The 26,600-nt window shown below is 41.6% G+C and overlaps 1 protein-coding gene across 1 annotated transcript; it reads left to right on the top strand.

Annotated features, from left to right (window-relative positions):
• The first annotated feature begins 6,426 nt into the window (after positions 1-6,426).
• LOC143418700 (uncharacterized) lies at positions 6,427-8,438 on the top strand. Its single transcript, XM_076884416.1, has 7 exons — positions 6,427-6,608; positions 6,766-6,843; positions 7,025-7,179; positions 7,392-7,528; positions 7,606-7,699; positions 7,830-8,162; positions 8,241-8,438. The coding sequence occupies exons 3-7, from the start codon at positions 7,141-7,143 to the stop codon at positions 8,436-8,438; spliced, it is 801 nt and encodes a 266-aa protein (XP_076740531.1). The 5' UTR covers positions 6,427-6,608; positions 6,766-6,843; positions 7,025-7,140.
• The last annotated feature ends 18,162 nt before the right edge of the window (positions 8,439-26,600 follow it).

Here is a 26,600-nt window from a genome sequence, read left to right as displayed (position 1 = left end):
AAAGCAAAAACGTGTTTGTGGTGGATCTGACTGGGAAGAGGTGGTGTTTTATGTATACTATATTCATATGTTTTTCAGTATTAACTTTATCATGTTTGCTTTTGAGTTATATACAAAGATAAACTAATGAAGAGCCTCTTACTATCTCCCTCTCATTCCCTCCTTTCAGCCAAGTCATTTGTTCAGCATTTGTTCAAATACCCTGAAGGTAAAGAGCCTGAAAGGAGGATGCTCTCAAAATCCAAAAAGAAAAAAAAAGAAATCAAAGAAAACAGTGAAGGTTTTTATTAAAAAAGATTTGAAAACTTTTATTTTGTTGTCTGACAACAGGTTTTCAACCTGTGACCACCATCATTTTTTCTAATATGTAATCTATCTTTTTGCTGGGATGATGAACAAAACAAAGACTGACAAGACACCCATAAGAGGGAAAGCACTACCATTAAATGTTGAACCAAGCTGGTCATCTGAGAAGCTCTTGGGTGCTGCCATTAAAAAACTGAAAGACTCAACCATGAAATCAACCATGATATGGATATGGGAGATGGAGAATACATCCTGCTCTATCCTGCTCTAAAAGAAAAATCCAGGATCACCCTATACTGTATGACTGAACTCTACATAGAGGCCATTGGAAAGACTTACCAAAGAATTACACTATTTGTTTGTGTCCTAGAGAATTTCTTGTCATAAAGGGAGTATCAAATAGACTTGACATTGGGCTTTGTTTTTTGTTTTTATTGTTAAAGATTTTTGTGATTAGTACCTTGAAGATTTAACCAAAGTTTGCTTTCACCAAGTGTGTTGAACAATATACAGTTACACTTAACTTTAAAGCATGAGGCAACTGTGTTGAATATGTGCAAGATGCTTACATAAATTCAAGAGAGAGCCAATCCTCTGTAAGTGATTATTCTCCTGGAAGAAGTCCCTTGTCCTGTGGGCATTGTGTGCTGTAGCGCTGTCCTGTTGATAAACCCATAAACCCAGTTGTTACCATACAGAGGTGGGCCCTCAGTCATGAGGGACGCTCTCTGCAACATGTGGATATAGCCAGTAGCTGTTTGACACAGCTGCACCTCCTGAAGCTCCATTGTTCCACTGAAGGAAAAAGCACCCCAGACCATCATCCTCAAAACATATCAGGCGGGATCTGCTTGTCTTGCCAGTAACGTTGGAAACCATCAGGACCATTAAGGTTACATTTTTTCTCAGAGAAAACTTTCTTCCACCTTTCAATTTCCCGTGCTTGGTGCTCTTTTGCAAAGTCCAAATGGTTAGTTATGTGGAGTTCAAGGAGACGAAAGATTGAAGATGTTTTTGTTTTAGAACACCTTCAGTCTTAGATGCCGTCTCATGGGTATGGGGCTTCAGTCGGCACCACCAAAATGCTACAGAGGATCAAGGATAAAGGAGGATCTGCCTAACTTCTTAGCAACTATGTGTAGCAAGTACATAAGCTAAAATAATTTAAGTTGGTTATGAGTAGTTGGGCTAATTCAGAAGATATCAGATTCGGCTCTAGGAGGTGAGTGAAGTACAATAAACATACAACCACAGATATTGTGATTACAGTTATTATTTATAGTGAAAATAAAGTGCAATTACCAAATACCAATATTTACAAAATCTGCAGACAGGAAAAGATAAAACATAATTCAAGCTTGTAAAATATCCGCTGCACAGCGGTGCAGCAACCTCGTCCAACCTCTGGCAAACAATGTCCATAAAGTTTATTTCACGATTGATATAAGTCCAACGCGTATGACAGTCTAGACAGGTTGAAATTGGAAGTATGATGATCAGCACTAAGATTCCAAGACTGAGATCTCGAAAGTGAGATTTAGGGGACTGAAAACCAAGAGGGGAGAGTGTAGGCCGCAGCAGCCTCCTACCAGACCGCAGGAAGTTATAGCTGGGGTTCTGGCTCATTGGGCCTAGCTCACCATCCAAAGTAGTGGTGTCGCTGTGGTCTCTCCAGGGCACCACTAGCCTGCACTATAATCACAAGACCACCATTAGCAAAATTCATCTAAATTTCCCAAGCTAGCTTTAGTTCCAGTGTACACAATGAAATCCATGAGAAAATACAACAAATACATATCCAACCATTGTAATGAATTAAAATAAATGACAATCTCGAAAAGCGCTCACCCCACGTACCTGTTGCTTCCATCCGCTAACGCCTCTCCCCCGCGTCGTTTCGAGGCGACAACCCGGAAGGCATATAATAGTGCCTCGCGAATAGGATTGGTCACAACAGGCACGTGCAGTCTCGCGGCGTGGCGTGCGTCATGACGCGTCACGATGCCTTCATGGACACGCTCCGGTTGGAATTTAAGATTCCGATTTAGTTATAGATGCAGTTCTTTTTATTTTTATGTGGGTTACATATGCTACAATTGATCTCAGGATGTTTAAAACATGCCCTCTTAGATGAGCCCTGGCTAGATGCAGAACAGGCACTATGTAATAATCTAGAGATTTCAGACCTTCCATTTATCAGCTCAAACATCAAACAACATGAATGCTTTAAAAGCATCAACATCAGCTCTTCTCTGACAGCATGGTGGGAGTTTCTAAAAAGGTCTTCATTAATCCCATGCAAATGTACACCTATCTGGAACAACCCTGACATACTACAGAACAATGATATGATTAACTTCCCAGATTGGCGTCGAAAAGGAATTAAATACTTTGAATATACATTAGAAAGAACAGACTTTATTCCGCTTGACAGACTAGTTATACAGCAAAACCTCTGGTCTCAGAAATGCTCAAAAACCTTTAAATTGATTAGATATCCCAGCCTACAATTAATACACTACAAAATACTACATAGAGTGCACTATACAGATCAATGGATGTTCAAGATGGGTGATGTTCGTCTTCTAACAACTGCTCACACTTTGGTTCTGTCTGGCGCGACATCCGCTGGTTTCCTCTTTCTGGTGCAAAGTGTGCGATAAACAAACAAGAGAGAAAAACCGATCAGCTGATCATTGATCAGTTTTATGATTGAAGTAGAAACGGGAGAGGGAGGGGGAGAGAATGAGAGAAGAAGAGGCAGCTGTGCAGCGTAACGAAACAGAATAACTCCAGCTTTGTGTCTTTTTCCATCCTAGCTAAAGTACGGGACAAACTGAGCTCCTTTTCAGCTCAATACGAAAGGCGTAATATTTTCTCTGACTACATCTCTGAATTCCGTTTTTTACGGGGCGGTTGGCAACTCTACTAACTAACCTTATGAATAAAATAAAGTTCACTATCAGTAACATCATAGCACCCATCCAGCTGTATAGAAACTCCGTCATGCTAGCTAGTACGCAGTACGAGTTATTGTAACTGACTGTAAAAAGTCAGCATAACGAAAATAAACTCCACCTAAACTTGGTTTATATCTGACCCAGATAGACTGCAGGTCATAACTTCTTACCTGAAGTTCAGTTCACCTGACACTCGGACCGGCGGCCGCCTCGGTAAAAATACTTTATTTATTTTGGAATTTTCTGTGAGTGTAGTAATGTTATTTATATATATATGTTCAGTTACATGGATGCATAAGTAAAATATAAAGTTAACTAACTAGCACTACACGTGTTTTCTGCATGTTACGCTGATTCGTTGATAGCAGCTAGGCTAACATTAGTCAAAAGTTAGCTAACTAATCTTACTGTATTTGAAGATACACATTTCACGTTGTCAATGAAAACGTTCATTTGTATTTCTTTTTTTTAACACTAATGTTTCATTTAACGTTAGCTAACTACAGTAATATTGTGTTTAGACTCATGGTAATGGCCGTATTTAACCAAAGAGAGGTGCAGCCTGCATTGATGAGATATCAACAGTGTTGGGACTAACGCGTTATTAAGTAATGCGTTACAGTAACTACGTTATTATTGTGGTAACGAGCACGGTAACTAGTTATTATGCCAAAACCAGGAATGCGTTAGTCGTTACTGGGATTTAGATAGGGTCGTTACTCGTTACTTCGTGTGGTGGCTATCGCGTAGCTTCCACAGATTCAGTAACATTAGCAAGTGGTGGAGGCCAGCAGGTGGATGAAGGAAAAGGGACGCAGAAGGAAAAGAGACCCGAGGCGGCCGCCGGTCCAAGTGTGAACTGAACTTCAGGTAAGAAGTTATGACCTGCAGTCTCTCTGGGTCAGATATGAACCAAGTTTAGGTGGAGTTTATTTTCGTTGTGCTGACTTTTTCCGTACTGCGTGCTAGCTAGCATGACGGAGTTTCTATAAAGCTGGGTGGGTGTTATGAAGTTAATGATGTTGAACTTTATTTTGTTCATAAGTTATTAGAGTTGCCAACCGTCCCGTCTGGTATTCAGAGAAAATATTACGCGTTTCTTATTGAGGTGAAAAGGAACAGTTTGTCCCGTAATTCAGCTACAATGAAAAAGGCACAAAGCTGGAGTTATTCTGTCTTTGCTGCACAGCTGCCTCTTCTTCTCTCATTCTCCCCCCCTCCCTCTCCCGTTTCTACTTAAGTCATGAAAACTGATCAATGATCAGCTGATCGGCTTTTCTCTCTTGTTTGTTTATCGCTCACTTTGCGCCGAAAGAGGAAACCAGCGGATGTCGCGTTAAACAACAGCAGCACATTTAAGCTTGATCAGCTGTTGTTAGAATTTATTTAATATTACTTTCTAGTATCAGCTGATGTTTGCTGGAGCCACAGCTGCAAAAAAACTGCTGGTCATGATGTCGGTTTGGATATGTGGTGAGAGGGAAACATGAAGATGAAACCAGGAGATGTCCTTACTGAATCATCAGAACTGAACAGGTGATGGAGAAACAGGTTTACCTTTTAGGTGACATGAATGAGTTGAAGGGAAGTTATGAACTGTTTCTGAGAGACAAATAACACCAGGATCCTTTTTTAGGTAGCTGACAGCTGGTAACTGTGCGGGGGCGGGTCTAGCAAAGTGTGGCCAGGGGGGCAGGTAGGGCATTAACAGGGAAAGGGGGGCACAAAGAAATACTTTTCTTTCTTATTCTCATTTAAAATGTCTAGCTTTTAAAAAATAATTATCTGAATCTTACAACAAACGATTGATAGATTGATGCATATATACCATCAAAACAGTGTACATCACTGTCACAACAGTGTTTATTTTCATTCAAAGGCTTTATGATTTTTCCTATAATGGTGGGCCGGTCTCTAGTCAAAATGCCCGGGCCAATTTTCTGTCCCAGTCCAGCCCTGTATGCAGCTCATCTGCAGTCTGGTGTTACCTACATCTTCCTATTCAGAAGGCAGAATTTCCGAGTTCTGAGTACAATCGAAAGCACCACGACTGCAGTTTTTGTGTTGGATGTAAAAGGCACACATGACGCTGTGACGCAGGCTAGAATCATGGCAGCAGTCAATGACGGTCCAGGTGTGGGATTTCTCTCGTGGAAATATGCACATTATCTTTTCCTTTCTATTGGTAGGTGGCACAGTGCACTTGTGGCAAGTAAGCAAGCTAGAAGACTGGCAAAGTTATGGAAGCAACACATTAACAAGAGAATTCTGAGTAAAACCAAAGTTACTTTCCCTAGTAACTAGTTACTTTGAAAGTAACGAGTAACTTGAAGTAACTGAGTTACTTTTGAGAGAAGTAACTAGTAATGTAACTAAGTTACTATTTTAAAGTAACTTACCCAACACTGGATATCAAGGTACCATTAACGTAAGTTAGTTAGTCCTGCTTCACAGATATGCACACAACCCTGTCGCCAGACCTGAAAAGACAAGGACGCGGCAAACATGCAGTCACATTGTCTGCTAAACCTAGCCTAGCTAAATAGATTTTAAGCAGTAGCTAGTGTGGACAGGCTAGCTCAATGTTAGAAAGTGTTTATGGATTACGTTATACACAGTTCACATAAAGTTATCATAAACAGCCTCTTCTTCTTCCACATGTTATGTTTCATATTAGTAAAGGTTTTTTCCGTAGGTGGCCAAGATGTTGATAAAAGTAAAACACAGAAAGACAAAGAAATATGTCAAATTGGAAAAGTCAGCTTCACAGATTTTGTGAGAGCAGGTAAGTTATGGCCTGGTAAATGGCCTGTATTTATATAGCGCTTTACTAGTCCCTAAGAACCCCAAAGCGCTTTACATATCCAGTCATCCACCCATTCACACACACATTCACACACTGGTGATGGCAAGCTACATTGTAGCCACAGCCACCCTGGGGTGCACTGACAGAGGCGAGGCTGCCGGACACTGGCGCCACCGGGCCCTCTGACCACCACCAGTAGGCAACGGGTGAAGTGTCTCGCCCAAGGACACAACGACCGAGACTGTCCGAGCCGGGGCTCGAACCGGCAACCTTCCGATTACAAGGCGAACTCCCAACTCTTGAGCCACGATCGCCCATGGTTATGGTTATGGTTTGTACTAAGTCATTAAAGAGGAAATGATAATGTTGTTATTAACTAAGTGATGATTTTACTTCAGTGCAGCAGAAGTTTCTCATACCAGAAAATGCAGCACTGAAAGTCACAGATGAGCAGGGTATAGAGGTGGATGAGGATGTCTTTCCTGAACTTGCAGGAGTCAAAGAGGTGTGTTTTGTCATCTATACTGAAGCTGAAGGTAAGTAAATATATGCTCTGATAGATTTTGTGGGATTTGATTTCTACAGTTACTCTTAAATAAACCTTTTTTAATTTGTCTAATATCCTGTGGTAACAATCACAAAATGCTGTTTTAATGGCTCAACAGTAAGTTGGATTTATCACATGCATTTCAGACATCCTGGAAACGGAATCATCCAAGAAGCTGCGTGACTGCTCAGACCTAACACACTATGTGACACTCACACCTTGTGGTATGTAAATTGTATATTACCATAATAAAATACAAAATAACCATCTGTTCTCCTGGGAGAAAGTATAATTTAATCAAAGCATACAATTTACTGGCCCTATGTGCGTAAATGGTAGCTTTGTTGTAGTTGATTTTTGATTGTATATGCCTTATATTGTAGTATTTTTGTTTGTCACCCTCAGATTTGACTGTCCTGAAGCAACATGTGGAAGAGCCCTCCTCTCCAAGTCTAACAGATACATTGTCTGTCTCAACCACCAGCAGTCAGAGCAGTGACACAAGCGATGCCGGACTTCAAATGGTTCAGCCTCTATTGGACAGCATACATGCAAGAAATGTAGATACATTACTTAATGGACTTGTATTTGACTCTTTAGTTGTCATTACTTGAAAAAGCTTAAACACGAAGATAAAACAGATTAGAGAAAAATAATTTGATATAGTATTTCATGTAGTTCATATGTATAATCCACAGATTGAAATTGTTGTTTGGGTTAAAATAGTCTCATTTTTTGTCAATTTTTTGTTCTTTGTATCAAATGTGTTTAGACAGTGGAGCAGATTCTGACTTCCAAACCAGCAGGGGTGACTGTCATCCATGAGTATGAAAAAACTGGGAGTTTGAAAGATTCCACCAGGCGATTAATGGTGAACATCATTGTAGCTCACATGCGTGAAAAGGAAGGGTAAGAGGAATGATGTTTATTCTATTCATTTTTAAAACTGGCAAGGATCTTATCAAAAAACACTTCTGCTTTTGCAGGAGAACTGTAAGTAAAGCAACGAAGGAGTTTCATGCACTTGGAATCGTGTCACTCTTCCCATCTTTGAAGGATCCGTACTCCAAAAAGGGATATGTGAGTTTGCTCTGTAACTGTAGTGTGTAATAAGACTTGCTCTCTCTCTCTCTCTCTGTCTCTCTCCCTACACATATATATAAATATATATACACACTCTACAATGTATGCAATTTCTTTCTTTCTGTAGGAGCATTTCTATGACATTCAGAGCAACAAAGGTTTTCTTGAATGGCATATCAAGACAGTGCAACGTCAATCCAAATCCCCCACTGCTTCACAGAACAGAGTGGAACTGAAAGGAGGGCCCACATCACGAAGGAAGTTTGGTTTCACTAATGACCAGCAAACAAGAGATCAATGTATGGAAGCCATGTCTCTTCTTCATCACACCACTGACCAAGATATAGTCTTCCAGAAGATGAGAGAGACATTCTACTATCGTCAGCAGATACTCCATGACCCACAAGAATCAGCAAACATTCTTCAGATGTTTCCTCGGTTTTTGGACACTAAAGGACTGGTAGGTAAACAAATGGGGATCTGAAAAATACTTGACTTAAAAAAATTGATTTTAATGGACATACTTCTCCTTTGTTAGATTTTGCAGGACTTTGCAGTGATGTTTGGAGTAGAGACTGCTTCCAGGTTCCTGGAAAAATGGAACACCAGTTTTAAAGACAAGGTTGCCAGGGAAGCCAGAGACCTTAAAGAGACTTGTCTTCTGAAAAGATTGCTGAAATCTGCTTTGAACGAAGAAATGGATGATGCTGATGAGCCAAGTAGTGTCCTAAAGTAACACTTTATTAGTGTAGTAATTTTAGTTTTCATTTTTAAAAGTTATCAAAAAAGCAGCAGTGTGCATAATGTGTGAATGGATCACTTATTTTCTGCTCATACCCTCAATCAGTTTTTATATGTTAGTGAAGTTCAGTTCTGTCTCCCCTTTCCTTTTTCTTAACCCAAGGGTTTATAAAGTGATGCTTTTTATTGTGTTTCAGTCTTGCCAGAGCCTTGAGGATCACCTCATGAACAATGAAGGAAACCCTCAGCCATATCTCCTGGCCACAGGGACTTCAAAAGCACAGGTTTTCAGCTTCTACATAGTCTTGGATCGAAAGCTTCTTCCATGTCAGTCAGGCACATCACTGGGTGCATTTGATGAGCTGTTCAAGTGCCACTTTGTTTTCAGTGTGAAATATGAAGACGTTCTGTCCAGCCTGTACACATTTTTGCAGACCACTGTGTACAATATTGATGTAGGCACAACAGTGGAAAGTCCAAGAGTCAAAGAGTTGCGAGCAAAGCTGTTGAATTAGTTGTAACCAGGTTATGCATTCAAAATGTTGACCTGCTTTCTCTGTGCTTTATCCTTTGGTACAGCTTTACTTTTGTTCAGACATTTAAAACTAGTTCATGGAATGTATCCTGGCAAAAATTTGAAACTAAAATGTGGTCAGATAGGATGTTGTTTACAATTCTCAAGTTATTCTGGATTTAGAAGACATCTGAATAAGATACATGCTACTGTTAGCACATGTGTTCCTCATGAGACCCCTTCTGACCATGATACCCAACAGTTTAGTAGTTCTCAGTGCTTAAATGATGAAACACCATCCACATCATCTCAGTGCCAAAATTCTGAAGCAGGCCCTTCATTCTCAAATCAGAGCAAGGACATGTGTGCCTCCATTATTGCCAGACTTTTAGGAAGTGGTGTACCAAATACAATAGTTCTTTCTACAGTTCAGAACTTAGAGGAATTTGTGGGAGATTGGCAATCTAATATTCAGGAACAATTATTGACCCTATTACCGAATGACAGTCCCTCCAGATCAGCCATTGCAGATTTATTTAAAAATTTGGAATTGTACTATGACGAATTTGAGTGTGCAAGTCCTTTAGGTTCAAAAAAGGGTATACACAAAGTTGGCTGCCTTTACTTCATCCTTAGAAATCTTCCTCCCAGTCTGAATTCGGCTTTAATGAACATTCATCTGGTATCATTATTTTATGCACAAGACACAAAAAAATATGGAATTGATGAAATCCTGAAGCCCCTAGTAAAGGACCTGAAAATATTAGAGACGAGTGGGATTGCTGTTCCATTTGCTAAATTTCCTGTATTTGGTACTCTGGCACAAATTACAGGTGATAACTTGGGGATGCATAGCATTCTTGGGTTTTTGGAATCGTTTAGAGCTAATTATTTTTGTAGATTTTGCCTAATTGATCAGTCTTCAGCTCAATTCGTTTTCTCAAAGGACGACCCATGTTTAACTCTTAGATCACCAATTCTGAATAACCAACATTATAATAATTTGGTAGATGATCCAACATTAACATCTTCATTCGGCATAAAAAGAAAGAGCATACTTAATTCATTAAAATATTTCAATATTGCGGAAAATTATGCCGTTGACATCATGCATGATATTTTGGAAGGGGTTGGTCAATATGAAGTCAAGTTGCTATTTCAATATTTAATCGAATACTTCATCTCTAAAGATAGCTTGTTAAATAGGATATATGCTTTTAATTACGGCTATATGGAAAAGAGAAATAAACCAACGAATATTAACCTGGATCGTGCAGGGTATGGAATAGGTTTAAATGCATCACAAACACTTTGTTTGATCACAAACATACCTTTGATATTTGGTGACCTGGTACCAGAGGATGATTTGCACTGGCATTTGTTGCTTTTGTTGTTGCACATTCTAAACGTAGTTTTCTCATACTCTATCACTGAAGGAATGACTGTGTATTTAAAGCACCTGATTATTGAACACCATAGACTCTTTAAGGAACTATACCCATCAAACAACTTAATTCCAAAACATCATTTCATGGTCCACTATCCAAGGTGCATTCGAAAGATTGGTCCTCTCACTCATATCTGGACCATGAGATTTGAAGCCAAACACAAATTTTTCAAAGACTGTGTTAAGAACTTTAAGAATTTGACTGTATCACTTGCAAGGAAACATCAGTTTGCATTAGCTTATTATTGGGAATGTATGAGTTTAAAAGCAGTTGAGTCTGGTCCAGTTAAAATGCGTTCACTTGAAACACAAGAATACTCAGAAATTATATCTCCATATCTTCATGTTGATTTACAGAACACTGTCAATCTCACAAACTGGGTAAAGTGTAGTGGAGTTGAATATCGTGTTGGGCTTTTTGTTTGCACAGGCACTTATGAAAACATGCCGGTTTTCAGCAAGATAACTTCGATAATTTTGCATGATGATAAAGCTGTTTTTGTTATGGTTCAGCATGAAACGTGTTTCCATGATCATTTTCATGCTTATCAGGTAAATGAAACCATTCCTAAGAAGATACTGGTCCTAGAAAGGGAGAAGTTAAGACATTTCAAAAATTAAAACCTAATAAATCCCCAGGCCCGGATGGATTCCCATCAGATTGGTATAAGGAAATGAAAGAGTTATTGATTCCCTTGATGAGAACATCATTCAATTATATTTTAAAGACGGGAGTAATCCCCCCATCTTGGAATGAGGCTTCTATTTCCTTAATAGCTAAAGAAGGAAAGGACAAGCTTGGTTGTGGAAATTACCGCCCTATATAGTGTTCTTAACCAGGACTATAAGATATTCACATACATCCTTGCCAAAAGAATTGAAAATATTCTTGTTCAGATAATTAGCTTGGATCAGACTGGTTTTATTAAGCAGAGAGAAACGCAAGATAATGTTATTGATTATGTTGGGAAAAATAAAATTCAGATTGTCCTTATGAGCTTAGATGCTGAAAAGGCCTTCGATCTGGTTAATTGGAAATTTCTATATAAAGTCATGGGCAAGTTTGGATTTCATCAATCGTTTATCAGGATTATTCAAGCACTATATAAATCACCAAGGGCAAGAATTAAAGTTAACGGGGCGCTTTCTAATGTTTTTAATTTACAGAGAGGGACACGTCAGGGTTGCCCGTTAAGTCCCTCACTCTTTGCTCTTTTCATAGAGGCCCTGAGTCAAAGTGTTATACAAAGCAATACTATTACTGGAGTCAAGATCATGGGTCGAGAGCATAAGATTTTCTTGTTTGCTGATGATATTTTGATTTACTTGACAAATCCAAACATTACTTTCCCCAAGCTGTTATCACTTCTGGAGACCTTTAGCTCACTATCAGGTTATAAACTAAATATATCGAAGACTCAGATATTAACTTTTAATTATAAGCCAAATCAGGAAATTAAGTCTAATGTCAATTTTAACTGGGAGTCGGAGCAGATGAAGTATCTTGGAGTAAATATTACTAAAGATCTCTCTAAGATATATAATGCAAATTTTAATCCTTTGTGTTATAAAATAAATGAGGATATTAAAAGATGGAACTTATTACCATTTTTAAATTTTGAATCACGTATTGATACAGTTAAAATGAATATCTTGCCCAGGATGCTTTATTTGTTCCAAACACTCCCAGTTGAAATAACTGATAAATAATTTCAGGAATGGGACAAAATAATCTCTAGGTTCATATGGCAGGGGAAAAAAACCACGGATTAAGTATCAAACTATCCAGTTGGCTAAAGACAAAGGAGGGTTGGGGTTCCCATGTTTGAAAGATTATTATATTTCAGCTCAATTGAGGATATTAGTGTGTTGGTGTAATGTAGACTACCAAGCGAGATGGAAAGAAATAGAAACAGAAACAGTGGCCTTAAGAGGTTTTCCCATTCAGGCAAGCTTAGGGGATGTGACACTCATTAAAAACAAATTAATCAACGAAACCAATGGATTAACTTGCCTTTAAAACTTTAGTTACAATTTCTTAATAAGAATGATTGGAATGAAGAGGCCAGGATTTTAAAATGGTGCGCTTTTGATTTTGATTTTTTACCCAATAAGTTAGATGTAAGATATAAAAAATGGGCAGGACAAGGCTTAATGGCATACTGTATGTTTTACGATAAGGGAATTCTTAGGGACTTCCAATCAGTAAAAGATCAATACCAGTTAAGCAAAACGGATTTTTTTTAGGTTTCTTCAAATTAGGCATCACCTACATAACTTTATACCTAAGAGAACAGATCTTTTCTCTCTACCTGTTTTGAGTATATTTGTCAAGGCTTACCAGGCAGATCCCGGCCTCAAGGTGATTTCTAGACTGTATAAGGGTATACAAGAGGTTAAGAAGCGGAATACTACCTACATTAAAAAAAAATGGGAAAGGGAAACAAATACAGCAATTTCAAATGACATTTGGTATCAGCAGTGTGCTTTTCAGTGGAGAATTTCTAGTTCTAATATATGGAGATGTTTTGGTTGGAAGAGGCTCTGTGGGTTTTTTATTACTCCGATCGTGGCTCAAGAGTTGGGAGTTCGCCTTGTAATTGGAAGGTTGCTGGTTCGAGCCCCGGCTCGGACAGTCTCGGTCATTGTGTCCTGGTGCCTACTGGTGGTGGTCAGAGGGACCGGTGGCGCCAGTGTCCGGCAGCCTCGCCTCTGTCAGTGCGCCCCAGGGTGGCTGTGGCTACAATGTAGCTTGCCATCACCAGTGTGTGAATGCGTGTGTGAATGGGTGGATGACTGGATATGTAAAGCGCTTTGGGGTCCTTAGGGAAAGTGCTATATAAAATACAGGCCATTTACTCCTGCACAAAGTAAACATTATTCTAATCACTCTAGCTGCTGGAGAAACTGTGGGGCCCAAGGAATAAAACACTTCCACTTGTTTTGGTCCTGCCACTGATCAACACTTTTGGGTATCTATTCATTCTGAGTTACAGATCATTTTTAGTATGCAACTCCCCTTTAATTGGGATGAACTTTTGTTTGGATATTTACAGTGGGGCAAAAAAGTATTTAGTCAGCCACCGATTGTGCAAGTTCCCCCACTTAAAATGATGACAGAGGTCAGTAATTTGCACCAGAGGTACACTTCAACTGTGAGAGACAGAATGTGAAAAAAAAATCCATGAATCCACATGGTAGGATTTGTAAAGAATTTATTCGTAAATCAGGGTGGAAAATAAGTATTTGGTCACCTCAAACAAGGAAAATCTCTGGCTCTCACAGACCTGTAACGTCTTCTGTAAGAAGCTTTTCTGTCCCCCACTCGTTACCTGTATGAATGGCACCTGTTTGAACTCATCATCTGTATAAAAGACACCTGTCCACAGCCTCAAACAGTCAGACTCCAAACTCCGCCATGGCCAAGACCAAAGAGCTTTCGAAGGACACCAGGAAAAGTATTGTAGACCTGCACCAGACTGGGAAGAGTGAATCTACAATAGGTTGGTGTGAAAAAATCAACTGTGGGAGCGATCATCAGAAAATGGAAGACATACAAAACCACTGATAATCTCCCTCGATCTGGGGCTCCACGCAAGATCTCATCCCGTGGGGTCAAAATGATCATGAGAACGGTGAGCAAAGATCCCAGAACCACACGGGGGGACCTGGTGAATGACCTGCAGAGAGCTGGGACCAAAGTAACAAAGGTCACCATCAGTAACACACTACAACGGCAGGGAATCAAATCCCGCAGTGCCAGACGTGTTCCGCTGCTGAAGCCAGTGCATGTCCAGGCCCGTCTGAAGTTTGCCAGAGAGCACATGGATGATACAGCAGAGGATTGGGAGAATGTCATGTGGTCAGATGAAACCAAAGTAGAACTTTTTGGTATAAACTCAACTCGTCGTGTTTGGAGGAAGAAGAATACTGAGTTGCATCCCAAGAACACCATACCTACTGTGAAGCATGGGGGTGGAAACATCATGCTATGGGGCTGTTTTTCTGCCAAGGGGACAGGACGACTGATCCGTGTTAAGGACAGAATGAATGGGGCCATGTATCGTGAGATTTTGAGCCAAAACCTCCTTCCATCAGTGAGAACTTTGAAGATGAAACGAGGCTGGGTCTTCCAACATGATCCAAAACACACCGCCCGGGCAACAAAGGAGTGGCTCCGTAAGAAGCATTTGAAAGTCCTGGAGTGGCCTAGCCAGTCTCCAGACCTCAACCCCATAGAAAATCTGTGGCGGGAGTTGAAAGTCCGTGTTGCTCGGCGACAGCCCCAAAACATCACTGCTCTCGAGAAGATCTGCATGGAGGAATGGGCCAAAATACCAGCTACTGTGTGTGCAAACCTGGTAAAGACCTATAGTAAACGTTTGACCTCTGTTATTGCCAACAAAGGTTATGTTACAAAGTATTGAGTTGTATTTTTGTTATTGACCAAATACTTATTTTCCACCCTGATTTACCAATAAATTCTTTACAAATCCTACCATGTGGATTCATGGATTTTTTTTTCACATTCTGTCTCTCACAGTTGAAGTGTACCTCTGGTGCAAATTACTGACCTCTGTCATCATTTTAAGTGGGGAACTTGCACAATCGGTGGCTGACTAAATACTTTTTTGCCCCACTGTATACTCAGTGAATGTAGATAAAACGTCCAAGCTGTTGTATGGTATTCTGAGTCTGGCTGCCCGTAGGACTATTACCAAGAAATGGCTTAGTGTGAAAATTCCATCACTAAATGACTGGCATTAGACTGTTTATGGGATGTTTAAAATGGAAAGAATTACCTTCATTAATAGACTCCAATATGACATATTTAGTGATATTTGGGTTAAATGGCAACATTACATTTTGTCAAGGAGACCCGATTTTGTTTGAATCTCTGTAATTATGTATGCCACATTTCTGAATTGTTATGTGTATATATGTATATGTCAGTATGTATGAGGGTATAGGTGAATACATATGTATGTAGGTATGTGTATGTATGTCTAATTATATGGGTGTGTATGTGTGTGTGTGTGTGTGTGTGTATATACACACTAGATGGCACACCCGTTTGTTTATTTTTGAATATTTGTTTATTTTGGTTTATTTGTGTTCTTCTAGGTTGTTTATTAAAAAAAAAAAAGAAAGAAAGAAAGAAAATAGTTGTGGATGATTACTATACCTTTCTAATGTGACGTTGTTGTCCCTGACTCTTTCTGCCTCTCCCTCCCGCTCTGTTCCTGTGCTACTGCAACTGTAACTACTGCCCCTCCCCCCTCTGCCCAGCACAAAGCACAAGGCTCGCATGCGGAGTGAAGCGGAAAAAAAGTGCGAGAGAGAGAGAGAGAGAGAAAGAAAAAAATGATCAATGGCCATGAGTCCCATTCACAGAGAGTTGGGGAATGGCTGCGATCACAGCATTGTAAGATGGTGACAGATGGACCCTTAGGCCCCTCCTCCATTCAGAGATGGTCTTTCCCTTTTCACGTAAATGGCCTCCTTGACTCCGCCCTCAAACCAGCGTTCCTCCCTGTCCAGGATGTTACATCCTCATCATTGAAAGTGTCCACTGGCCTGTAGGTGTAAATAGACTGCAGAGTCCTGGCCTGATGAGGTGGCTCTTCTGTGTTGTGCCATCCACTTCGCCAGAGGTTGTTTGGTTTCCCCGATGTATAAATCCTGCCAATCCTCCTGCACTTAACAGCGTACACCATGTTACTCTGTTTGTGTCAGGGGACCCGATCCTTGGGGTGGACCAGTTTTTGGCGCAGTGTGTTTTGGGGTTTAGAGAAAATGCGTCTCAACTGCTCCGATACTCCTGACATGTACGGGATCACTACAGGTTTGCGTTTAGGCAGCGGTTGTCCTTCTCTCCTGGATCGGCTGGAGCTTTCTTTAGGAGCCTTCCCAGCTTTGACAAAAGTCCAGCTGGGATAACCACATTTACTCAAGGCCTTCTTGATGTTCTTCTGCTTCCCTAGCCGCTGTGTCTGTGGGGATGGTGTTCGCTCTGTGTTGTAGTGTCCTGATGACGCCCAGTTTGTGCTCCAGTGGATGATGAGAGTCAAACCTTAAATACTGATCTGTTTGTGTAGGTTTACGGTACACGTCAGCTTTTAGATGTCCTCCATTACTGATGGAAATCTCACAGTCTGAGAAGGCTAACCTGCCACTTTTCATATCCTCCCTGGTGAATTTGATGCGTCGGTCCACCGAGTTAATGTGAACTGTGGTACGTCCTGAGATTTGATTTTCACACAGGTGTCATCCGCATATCTGAACCAATGGCTTGGTGGTGTTCCAGGGTAGGATAGCAAAGCCCTCTTTTCCACTTCTTCCATTGACAAATTGGCCACGATGGGTGAAACTGGGGAGCCCATGACACACCCATGTTTCTGCCTGTAGAACTGACCCTTGTATGTGAAGTAGGTGGAATTTAGACACAGTTCCAAGAGCAAACACACTTGGTCAATGCTGAGAGTGGTCCTGTTGCTGAAGTTGGGGTCATCCTGTAATCTCTTACGAACGACCTCCAACGCTTCTGTGACTGGGATGCAAGTGAAGTGAAGCCCAGATGAACAGAATCAACTTTTGGAGATTTACTTACCTGGATGATTGAGCATGCATCAAGATGTTTCTGTTGAGCCATTTCCCAATGTAACTTTTCTTTGTCTTTTTTCTTTCCCCCGATTCTGTACATTTTAATCATAATATCTTAAAAATTAAAAAATAATTAAAAAATAAACATTGAGTAAACTATGAGAATCAAGTGGATCAGTATGGCAAAAGCTGTAATGATGCACTTGGGGAAGTAAATCTGTTGGGCATTTTTCTTGGCCTTCAGACAATAAGTCTGATACAGTGCCGGACGAGACAGGTAGAAAAAAAAACAAAAAAAAACACATGGGATACAGAGCTGAGAGAGATAAAACATAACGAGATGGGAGGAAAGAAATCTGAGCACACTAACACAGGATGCAAGACTGTCAAAATAAAACAGGAAACATGACACACACTTAGACGCAGACTTGACATGGAGACATGACTGACTGGGGAGACAGAGGGAAGATGGATCATAGAAACAAGTAAGAAAAGGAGAAACATGAAACAGAGGGAAGGCAGAGGCAGAAACCTAAAGACTAGAAACTATAAATATAACATAAGTAGAAAACAATAAAGAGAACCATTCATAAAAATAAATCAAAGAATATTAATTTAAACCAGAGTTTACACATTCTGGTTCTCAGACCCTGTACCGTGACACCAATATTTGCATACACTTAATATCTGTACATCCTCCACAGAAAAAATAAAGTCAATATGATAGGAGAGGCACTTCAATTCCAACTATATCTATATTGAGTTTCACGTAATATACTGGGAGAGAGATATTAGGCCCCTTATGTCAAACAGAGTGATTTGTGGCCCCAATAAAATGATTTGTGACCCCAGGAAGTAATAAAGGAAGTAATAAAGGAAGTAACAAAAATATGATATTCATAAATATATGATATTCATCAAAAAGTTTTTATATCTAATAGCATTATTTTATTTTTAAGCCATTAAAAAAAGTTTTTTACTTTTTATGCTTAAAAACGCCATCTGGCGGTGGGTCAGCGCATGTGTCTGGGACCGTGCTTGTGTGTTTAAAAATGTGTTAAACCAGGGTAAAAGTGCTTAGTTAAACTTGTGCTTTTGTAACGTTCAGTATGGCCAGACATACAGGTTGCATGCCTCGGGGGAAAACTTTATTTCAATTTATTTGCATTTGTTTAACCCAAACAAAGAGATTTAGAATCAAACTCAGAATCGCAAAAAACTCTCGCGATCCCCGAAAAACTACCCCAAGCATAAGCGCACCGCGGCTCCCAACATAAAAAACTTCCTGAAAAAACCTCCGTATTTCTCCAAAAACGCACAACAAAAAAAACCCTAGAATAACTCGATAAAATCTCTCGCAGTTTCCTACCACATCCCTTAGGCTAATAAGAAGGAAAAAACTCCCGAAAAAACCTCTGTATTTCTCCAAAAAATGCACAAAAACCCCTAGAATAACTTGTAGGGAACCCTCCTATACCATCCATCCATCCATTTTCATCCGCTTTGTCCGGGGCCGGGTCGCGGGCCTAAGCAAAGAGGCCCAGACCTCCCTCTCCCCAGCCACCACCTCCAGCGTATCCGGGGGAATACCAAGGCGTTCCCAGGCCAGCCGAGAGATATAATCTCTCCAGCGTGTCCTGGGTCTGCCCCGGTGCCTCCTCCCGGTGGGACATGCCTGGAACACCTCACCCAGGAGGCGCCCAGGGGGCATCCTTGTCAGATGCCCGAACCACCTCAGCTGGCTCCTTTCGATGTGGAGCAGCAGCTGCTCTACTCTGAGCCCCTCCCGGATGGCCGAACTTCTCACCCTATCTCTAAGGGAGAGGCCAGCCACCCTTCGGAGGAAGCTCATTTCTGCCGCTTGTATCCGCGATCTCGTTCTTTCGGTCACTACCCACAGCTCGTGGCCATAGGTGAGGGTAGGGACGTAGATCGACCGGTAAATTGAGAGCTTCGCTTTTACACTCAGCTCCCTCTTCACCACGACGGACCGGTGCAGCGTCCGCATTACTGCAGCTGCAGCCCCAATCCGTCTGTCGATCTCCGGCTCCCTTCTCCCATCACTCGCGAACAAGACCCCGATATACTTGAACTCCTCCACTTGGGGCAGGAACTCATCCCCGACCCGGAGTGGGCACTCCACCCTTTTCCGGCTGAGAACCATGGCCTCAGATTTGGAGGTGCTGATCCTCATTCCCGCTGCTTCACACTTGGCTGCGAACCGCTCCAGTGCGAGCTGGAGGCCCTCACCCGATGAAGCCAACAGAACCACATCATCTGCAAAAATCAGAGATGAGATTCTGAGGCCACCAAAGCGAAAGCCCTCCGCCACTTGGCTGCGCCTAGAAATCCTGTCCATAAAAATTATGAACAGAACCGGAGACAAAGGGCAGCCCTGGCGGAGCCCATCACCCACCGGGAACGAGTCCGACTTATTGCCGGCAATGCGAACCAAGCTCTTGCAACGGTTGTATAGGGATCGAATGGCCCGTAGCAATGGGCCAGACACCCCATATTCCCGCAACACCTCCCACAGGACACCCCGAGGGACACGGTCAAATGCCTTCTCCAAGTCCACAAAACACATGTAGACTGGTTGGGCAAACTCCCATGCACCCTCAAGTATCCTGGAGAGGATAAAGAGCTGGTCCAGTGTTCCGCGACCAGGACGAAAACCGCATTGTTCCTCCTGTATCCGAGGTTCGACTAACGGACGAACTCTCCTTTCCAGCACCCTGGCATAGACTTTCCCAGGGAGGCTGAGGAGTGTGATCCCCCTGTAGTTGGAACACACCCTCCGGTCCCCTTTCTTGAAGATGGGGACCACCACCCCGGTCTGCCAGTCCACAGGTACTGCCCCTGATCTCCACGCAACATTGCAGAGGCGTGTCAACCAGGACAGCCCTACAACGTCCAGAGCCTTCAGGAACTCGGGGCGGACCTCATCAACACCAGGGGCTCTGCCACCAAGGAGTTGTTTAACTGCCTCAGTGACCTCGCCCCCGGAAATTGGCGGGTCATTCCCCTCATCCCCAGACTCTGCTTCCTCCTCCTGACAATTTTCTCAGTCGACGTCAGCAGCACTCCGCCAGCACTATACACAGTGCAGGTAGAGCACCGCTTTCCCCTCCTGAGACGTCTGACGGTTTGCCAGAATCTCTTCGAGGCAGTCTGAAAGTCTTTTTCCATGGCCTCTCCGAACTCCTCCCACACCCGAGTTTTTGCTTCAGCCACTGCCCGAGCCGCATTCCGCTTGGCCTGTCGATACCTGTCGGCTGCCTCCGGAGTCCCACAGGCTAACCAAGCCCGATAGGACTCCTTCTTCAGCCTGGTGGCTCCCTTCACCTCTGGTGTCCACCATTTGGTTCGGGGATTACCACCACGGCAGGCACCAACCACCTTGCGGCCGCAGCTCAATGCAGCAGCCTCCTATACCCAAAACCTTATATTCGAAAACGGGAAAAATCCTGAAAAGTCCTTTGTCTTTTTTCTTCAAAACGATACCTCTTACTAGCTCCTCTCAAATTCAGCGCACAGCCTAAGTTCTACCTCGCTCTTACTCGCATAGAACCACAGCCAGCGCACAATTTTTTCCTTGTTAATTGCTCCGCGGCTCAGCTCCGGAATGCTTGCTTACCTCGTTCGAAATTTGCGCCGGAGACCAACTCCGCCTAACTTCACCCCGCTGCCAATCACATAACAAAGGGGCGGCTCCCCTCGCACCCCGGTTAGCCAATCGCACGCAGCTTGGATTTTTATGATTCCCCGTTGAGGTTAAGACTGGCACGGCGCTCCCACAAGACGTCTGACTTCGGAAGCATGGACAGCTAGCGCCGCTCAGACTGTTTGTGACTTCGCATAAGACCCCTGTCTCCAGACCGCTTCAACAACTGGCGTCTCTTTCCTTATGTGCATATCAATCGGTAAGTGTTAATCATCCTTTGCTTTTAACCATTTTCTGTCAAAAAAAGCTTTTCATCTTCAAGAACCATGCAAATAGGGTTTGTTTAACAATTGGAATACACTTTTTAAAATGTATATAAACTCGAGTTTAACACTCGGAGCTAAAAGTGCTTCTATAGCAGCGATCATGGCCTCATCCGGTACCTCATTTTTCTTACTCTTGTTCATATAATGCTTATATGTTTACTGTTTTTTCCTGTTTTTAAATACTCCTTGCTATTTCTTTTTTAGACTCTGAAATAAGCGTGCTCAACTCTTCTCTTTTTGATTCTCTCGATCGAATTGGTAGGTTTGTTTCATTCTTGTTCCCCGTATTAAAAGCTAATTGTACAAAAGAAAACTTTTTTTTTTTTTTTTAGACATCTCAGATTTGGACAACTTTCTTTTTTCGAGCTCACCGAGTTCTTCTCCACCAGAGCTCCAGCGATCCACAGACAAGAACATCCATCTCTCGACCCGCGACAGGCAAGGCCTGCTCTCTACGCTAGGTCGGTCGGCTTCTTCTTCTTCTTCCGGCCACAGTTCCATCCCCACTGGCACTTGTTCTCTCCCGCGACCATAGGGGAAAAAAATATCTGTCTGTCCGATAGGGATAGGCAAGATTTGCACTCAGCGCTGGGTCCCCGTGTCCCTGGCTCCCAGAGAAGCATCCCAGCCAATGCTGCCTCTCCCCCTGGCAGGCGAAACTCACGGCGCCGGCTTTTGAGATCCAATCACGGTCAGTCTCTCTAGGTTCTCACTTTTTTCTTATTTTATAAAAACTATCCCTTTTGTAGTTAACATGATTAACTATGTTCTATCTTACCCTCAAATTCTAAGGGCATCTCATAAGGAGGAACAGGAGCACAAGGCAAAAACGCAGACGAAACCAGCTCGCTTCTATCGCTCTTGGAGCTGTCAGGGTGAGGATTGTGCTGAAAAGTTCCTCGCACATTTTAGACACCTTCTCTTTAAGGGCTCTATCTTTGTCGCTCATAATGCTAAGGGGTTTGACGCGTACATTATTCTCAGGGTCATGGTTAAGCAAGGTTTAAAACCAAACTTGATCATGCAGCTTTGCAGACCCAGACTTTAATCAGCGCTATATTGACTCCTCCTGCTTTCTCCCTATGCCACTGTCCAGTGTTACCAACTTAGCGACTTTGTCGCTATATTTAGCGAGTTTTCAGACCCCTAAAAAAAGACGTGAAAGCGCGTATCGCTTTTACTCTCAACAAGCAGCGGGTGCTGTAACGCAGTCAGTTCTTCTTTTACTCTTATGCTGTTTTGTGGATCACAAGGTTTAAAACTACTTACACACACACAAAGTAACTCCACCAGAGCGCCTATTTCAGGTCACTTGCCGGTCCAGGCCCGGGTAAAGGAGCAGGGTTGGAATTGTGACATTAAAATTCCAACCCTGGGGCGACTGTGGCTCAGGGGGTTGGGAAGCGTATCTGTAACCGGAAGGTCGCCGGTTCGATCCCCGGGCTCTCTGTCCTGGTCGTTGTGTCCTTGGGCAAGACACTTTACCCTACCGCCTACTGGTGTTGGCGCGATATGGCAGCCTCGCCTCTGTCAGTCTGCCCCAGAGCAGCTGTGGCTACAACTGTAGCTGCCTCCACCAGTGTGTGAATGTGAGAGTGAATGAATAGTGGCATTGTAAAGCGCTTTGGGTGCCTTGAAAGCGTTATATAAATCCAATCCATTATTATTATTATAAAAAAACAATAATTGCTAAAAGAAATTAAATTTGTAGTTCTAAATAAACTCTAAATGCATTTAGGACGTTTTTTACTCACTTTATGTCTCTTCCACGATGTTATTTCTCTCTCCAACAACGTAGGTTACAATTAGATTAGCATGACCAATTATGCAAATTAGGTGATGACGTCATTTAGCGACTTCTAGCGACTTTTAGGACAACCAATAGCAATTTTCCTTACTGAGGAGTTGGCAACACTGCCACTGTCAGCTATACCCAAAGCAATGGGTTTTTCAGACAGCATTAAAGGCTTTTCCCCCCATTGTTTCAGTTCGAAACAAAACCTAACTTATTCAGGCCCTTACCCTCCCCCCTCCGCTTATAGTCTGGAATGGATGACGACCCAAGGCAGGCAGGAATTTTACGAATGGTATCATTCAGTCAGCTCCGGCACCTTTAATTTCATGAAAGAGGCCCTTTCATACTGTGAAAACGATGTTGAAATTCTAGCTCGGGGTTCCACATTGTTCAGAAACGGGTTTATTGAAGAGACAGGAGTAGATCCTTTCAGCCGCAGCACGCTTGCAAGCGCGTGCCTGAAAACTTATTTAACAAACTTCATGCCAGCGAATTCTTTAGCATTACCATGCCCTGTAAATTACCGTAATCAGGTCAAATCATTTTCCTCATCCTCAATTCAATATCTCTTGTACACACAAGGTGTTTTTATAAGGTGCATTCACTTGATCTCTCGTGAAGTAAAGACATTGCTGTTTGTTTCTTAGTTGTTGTTTTTTAGAATATATCAGCTTTAGACTTGTGTCCTGTCCGTCTGATGGTTTTACCAGTCTGCCTCTTTTTCACCGTTTTCTTCTGCTTTTTAAACTCTGTCAGCTTCTGACCCGGAGGCCGTTTTAAGGGTCTACGTTATTAGAGGGCTCAGCCCCGAGCCCTCTTGCTGTTCTGGTGTGTTCGAACGAGTCAAATTTGAGAGTGAGGAGGTGACAACATCTGAAGCAAAGCCTTTGACAGCAGCTTTCAGATGAGATTTTGCGATGCTCACGCCCTGCTTTATGAACGGGGTCACAAATCTAAACAATTTTGAGAAAATAGATGCTATTCCTCGTCCGTAAATTACTGGCGCACCTGAAAAGCCGGGCAGGCCGTTACCAGCCTGCGTTTCCTAATACCGTATAAATCTATTATTATCCATATTGCTATGAGTTATGGCAGATCCTTGACAGGCTGGAAATGTAGCTTGACTATCGTTTTATCGTAGGTAAAGTTTACAGGCTCGTTCTGATCGGTTTTGATTTCAATATGGATATTTTCGATGTGTTTGCGAGCCACAGGAATGTAGTCTGGTTTGTTAAAGCACAGGGTGATGATATCTCCGTACGCAGTAGGGGGGAGTAGCTATCACCCATGAGCTGTAACGCAGCTATATCAGAATAACAGAATAGATGATAACACCCTGCCTTTATATCTGCAGGTTATGGGCAAATTTGCGCTCGAATCGCTGCCAGACACCTGCTGGGACACCAAGCATATATGCGAGAGGCGGGAAAAACCTAAGTTGATATATGCCCCCAGCTGTGAATTCAAACTTTTTAACAATCGGGTGATATTTTAGATAAATATCAGAGTCGATACGCCTGAGGCAGGCTTCAATCTCTGCTCTCAACGTGTCCTCATAAAAGCCGGCGCGTATTTTCATTTTAATCACGTCATCAGGTCTCTGCTCAGCATCACCCTTTTTCCTCCATTCAAAATCAGGCCAGTTCCTCCATTTGACCAGGAAATAAACCTGTCCCCTCTGTTTACGCTTTGGGAGAATTTTGTCTATGTGATAGAGCTTTTCCTTGACAAGAGCGATTTTGTGCAGCTCATGCTCGTAAAAACTACCGATAATTTCTTCCCCATCATAATCTTTGATTTTATAAACAGGAGGGTCTCCAGGTATGCATTGGTCAATAGTAAATATCTCACCGGTGAATGTTTGCTCATACCGCTTATCAAACACACCTCTAACTTTAGACAGCCTCATGTGACCTCCCTTTTTAAATTTCATGGGCTTTTTCTGCAGCAAGAAGAAGAAGTGCCATATAGGTTTTGAAATACTAATGCTGTGTTGTCTGAATTTACTTGATTCGGGGCCATTTTTATGGACCGATGATAACTAGTGTTATAGCTGTGTAATAAATCTTGTAAAATATCTATACATTTTACTTCCTTTACTTAGTTCTATTAAACCTTTCACAGACTGAGGCTTTTAGATCACTCCCTGTAGCAAAATGATTTATACCATGCTTTTTCATTAAAAATTGAAAACTGGAACTAAAAAATTCCATACCGCTATCTGTTTGTAGCTTTTGAGGGATTTGGCTATCTTTTAAGACAGAGTCAAAAGCCTTAGTGACTTGAACGCCTGTTTTGTTTTTCAAGACTCTTGCATAAGCCTTTTTAGAGGAAATATCTATAACTGTAAGTAAATATTGATAGCCATCGTTATGCTCGGATAATGCTCTCATATCACAAAAGTCTGCTTGGTATTGATTAAGAGGTCTGGGGACAAACACACAGTTTCTCGGAAAGCGCAGGCGTGCAGCTCGGTGTAAGGTGTAAGCATCCTGCTCTGACAGGAACTGCTGAGCTGTTTGCGCGTTAATCTTTGTACCAGTCTCATCCTGTACGCTTTTAATCAATTTTTGCACACCGCAAAAACTACCACGGTGAGATGGGTCATAATCAGTGTTGGTCAAGTTACTTGAAAAAAGTAATCAGTAACTAATTACTGATTACTTCCCCTAAAAAGTAATCCAGTTACTTTACTCATTACTTATTTTCAAAAGTAATTAGTTACTTAGTTACTTTTTAAAAAACACGATTTACAACCTGAAGAGGTGATAAAGCGATAGATCTTTCAGCCCAAATCTACTTTTTCTGCATAATCCATCATACAAAATGTAATCAAATGGAAAAGTCTCTTTTTTTTTAAACTTGTTTTATTAGTTTTAATCTTTTAACTTTATGCATCAAGCAAAAATTTAATTATATGCAACATTCTCTGACTGGAAGAAATTTGTTTAACATTTAAACCTATTTTCTGCACATCCCAGCACATAAAATAAAATATTTTTTGTGTTTACACTCAGTCTTTCAAATAGATGCAAGTAAGACACAGCAGAACATAAATAAAGTCAAAGACTAGCGGTGCTTTTGCTCTATTTTCACCTGTAAAGCAGGAGTGGGATAGGCGGAGGTTTACCCTGGTGCAGGTGTGCCGCAGCGGTGCGCTTATGCTTGGGGTAGTTTTTCGGGGATCGCGAGAGTTTTTTGCGATTCTGAGTTTGATTCTAAATCTCTTTGTTCGGATTAAACAAATGCAAATAAATTGAAATAAAGTTTTCCCCCGAGGCATGCAACCTGTATGTCTGGCCATACTGAACGTTACAAAGCAAAAGTTTAACTAAGCACTTTTACCCTGGTTTAACACATTTTTAAACACACAAGCACAGACCCAAGACACAAGCACGGTCCCAGACACACCCACCACCAGATGGCGTTTTTAAGCATAAAAAGTAAAAAAACGTATTTTAATGGCTTAAAAATGAAATAATGCTATTAGTTATAAAAACTTTTTTTTAAAAATAATCAATTAGTTCTTTTTTGGAGGGAAAAAAAGCAATGAGCTATGAACTAGCATATTTTGGATGAATATCATACTTTTTGATGAATATCATATTTTTATGAATATCATATTTTTGTTACTTCCTATATTACTTCCTTTATTACTTCCTAGGGTTACAAATCATTTTTATTGGGGCCACAAATCACTCTGTTTGACATAAGGGGCCTAATATCTCTCTCTACTGGGATATTTATAATTAAAGCTATTCTATATTTTGTAACTTTACAATATATTGTACTATTTTATTTAGTTTAA

This window comes from Maylandia zebra, linkage group LG5, assembly GCF_041146795.1.
Source record: "Maylandia zebra isolate NMK-2024a linkage group LG5, Mzebra_GT3a, whole genome shotgun sequence".
NCBI classification, from domain to species: domain Eukaryota; kingdom Metazoa; phylum Chordata; class Actinopteri; order Cichliformes; family Cichlidae; genus Maylandia; species Maylandia zebra.
This window is presented reverse-complemented; position numbering and strand designations above follow the sequence as displayed.

Excerpts from the sequence above, each read along its gene's own strand:
- LOC143418700 (XM_076884416.1), top strand. The coding sequence starts at position 7,141 with ATGGTTCAGCCTCTATTGGACAGCATACATGCAAGAAAT. Across the intron at positions 7,180-7,391 it reads ACAGCATACATGCAAGAAAT|ACAGTGGAGCAGATTCTGAC; the intron begins GTAGATACATTA and ends AAATGTGTTTAG. Across the intron at positions 7,700-7,829 it reads CGTACTCCAAAAAGGGATAT|GAGCATTTCTATGACATTCA; the intron begins GTGAGTTTGCTC and ends TTCTTTCTGTAG.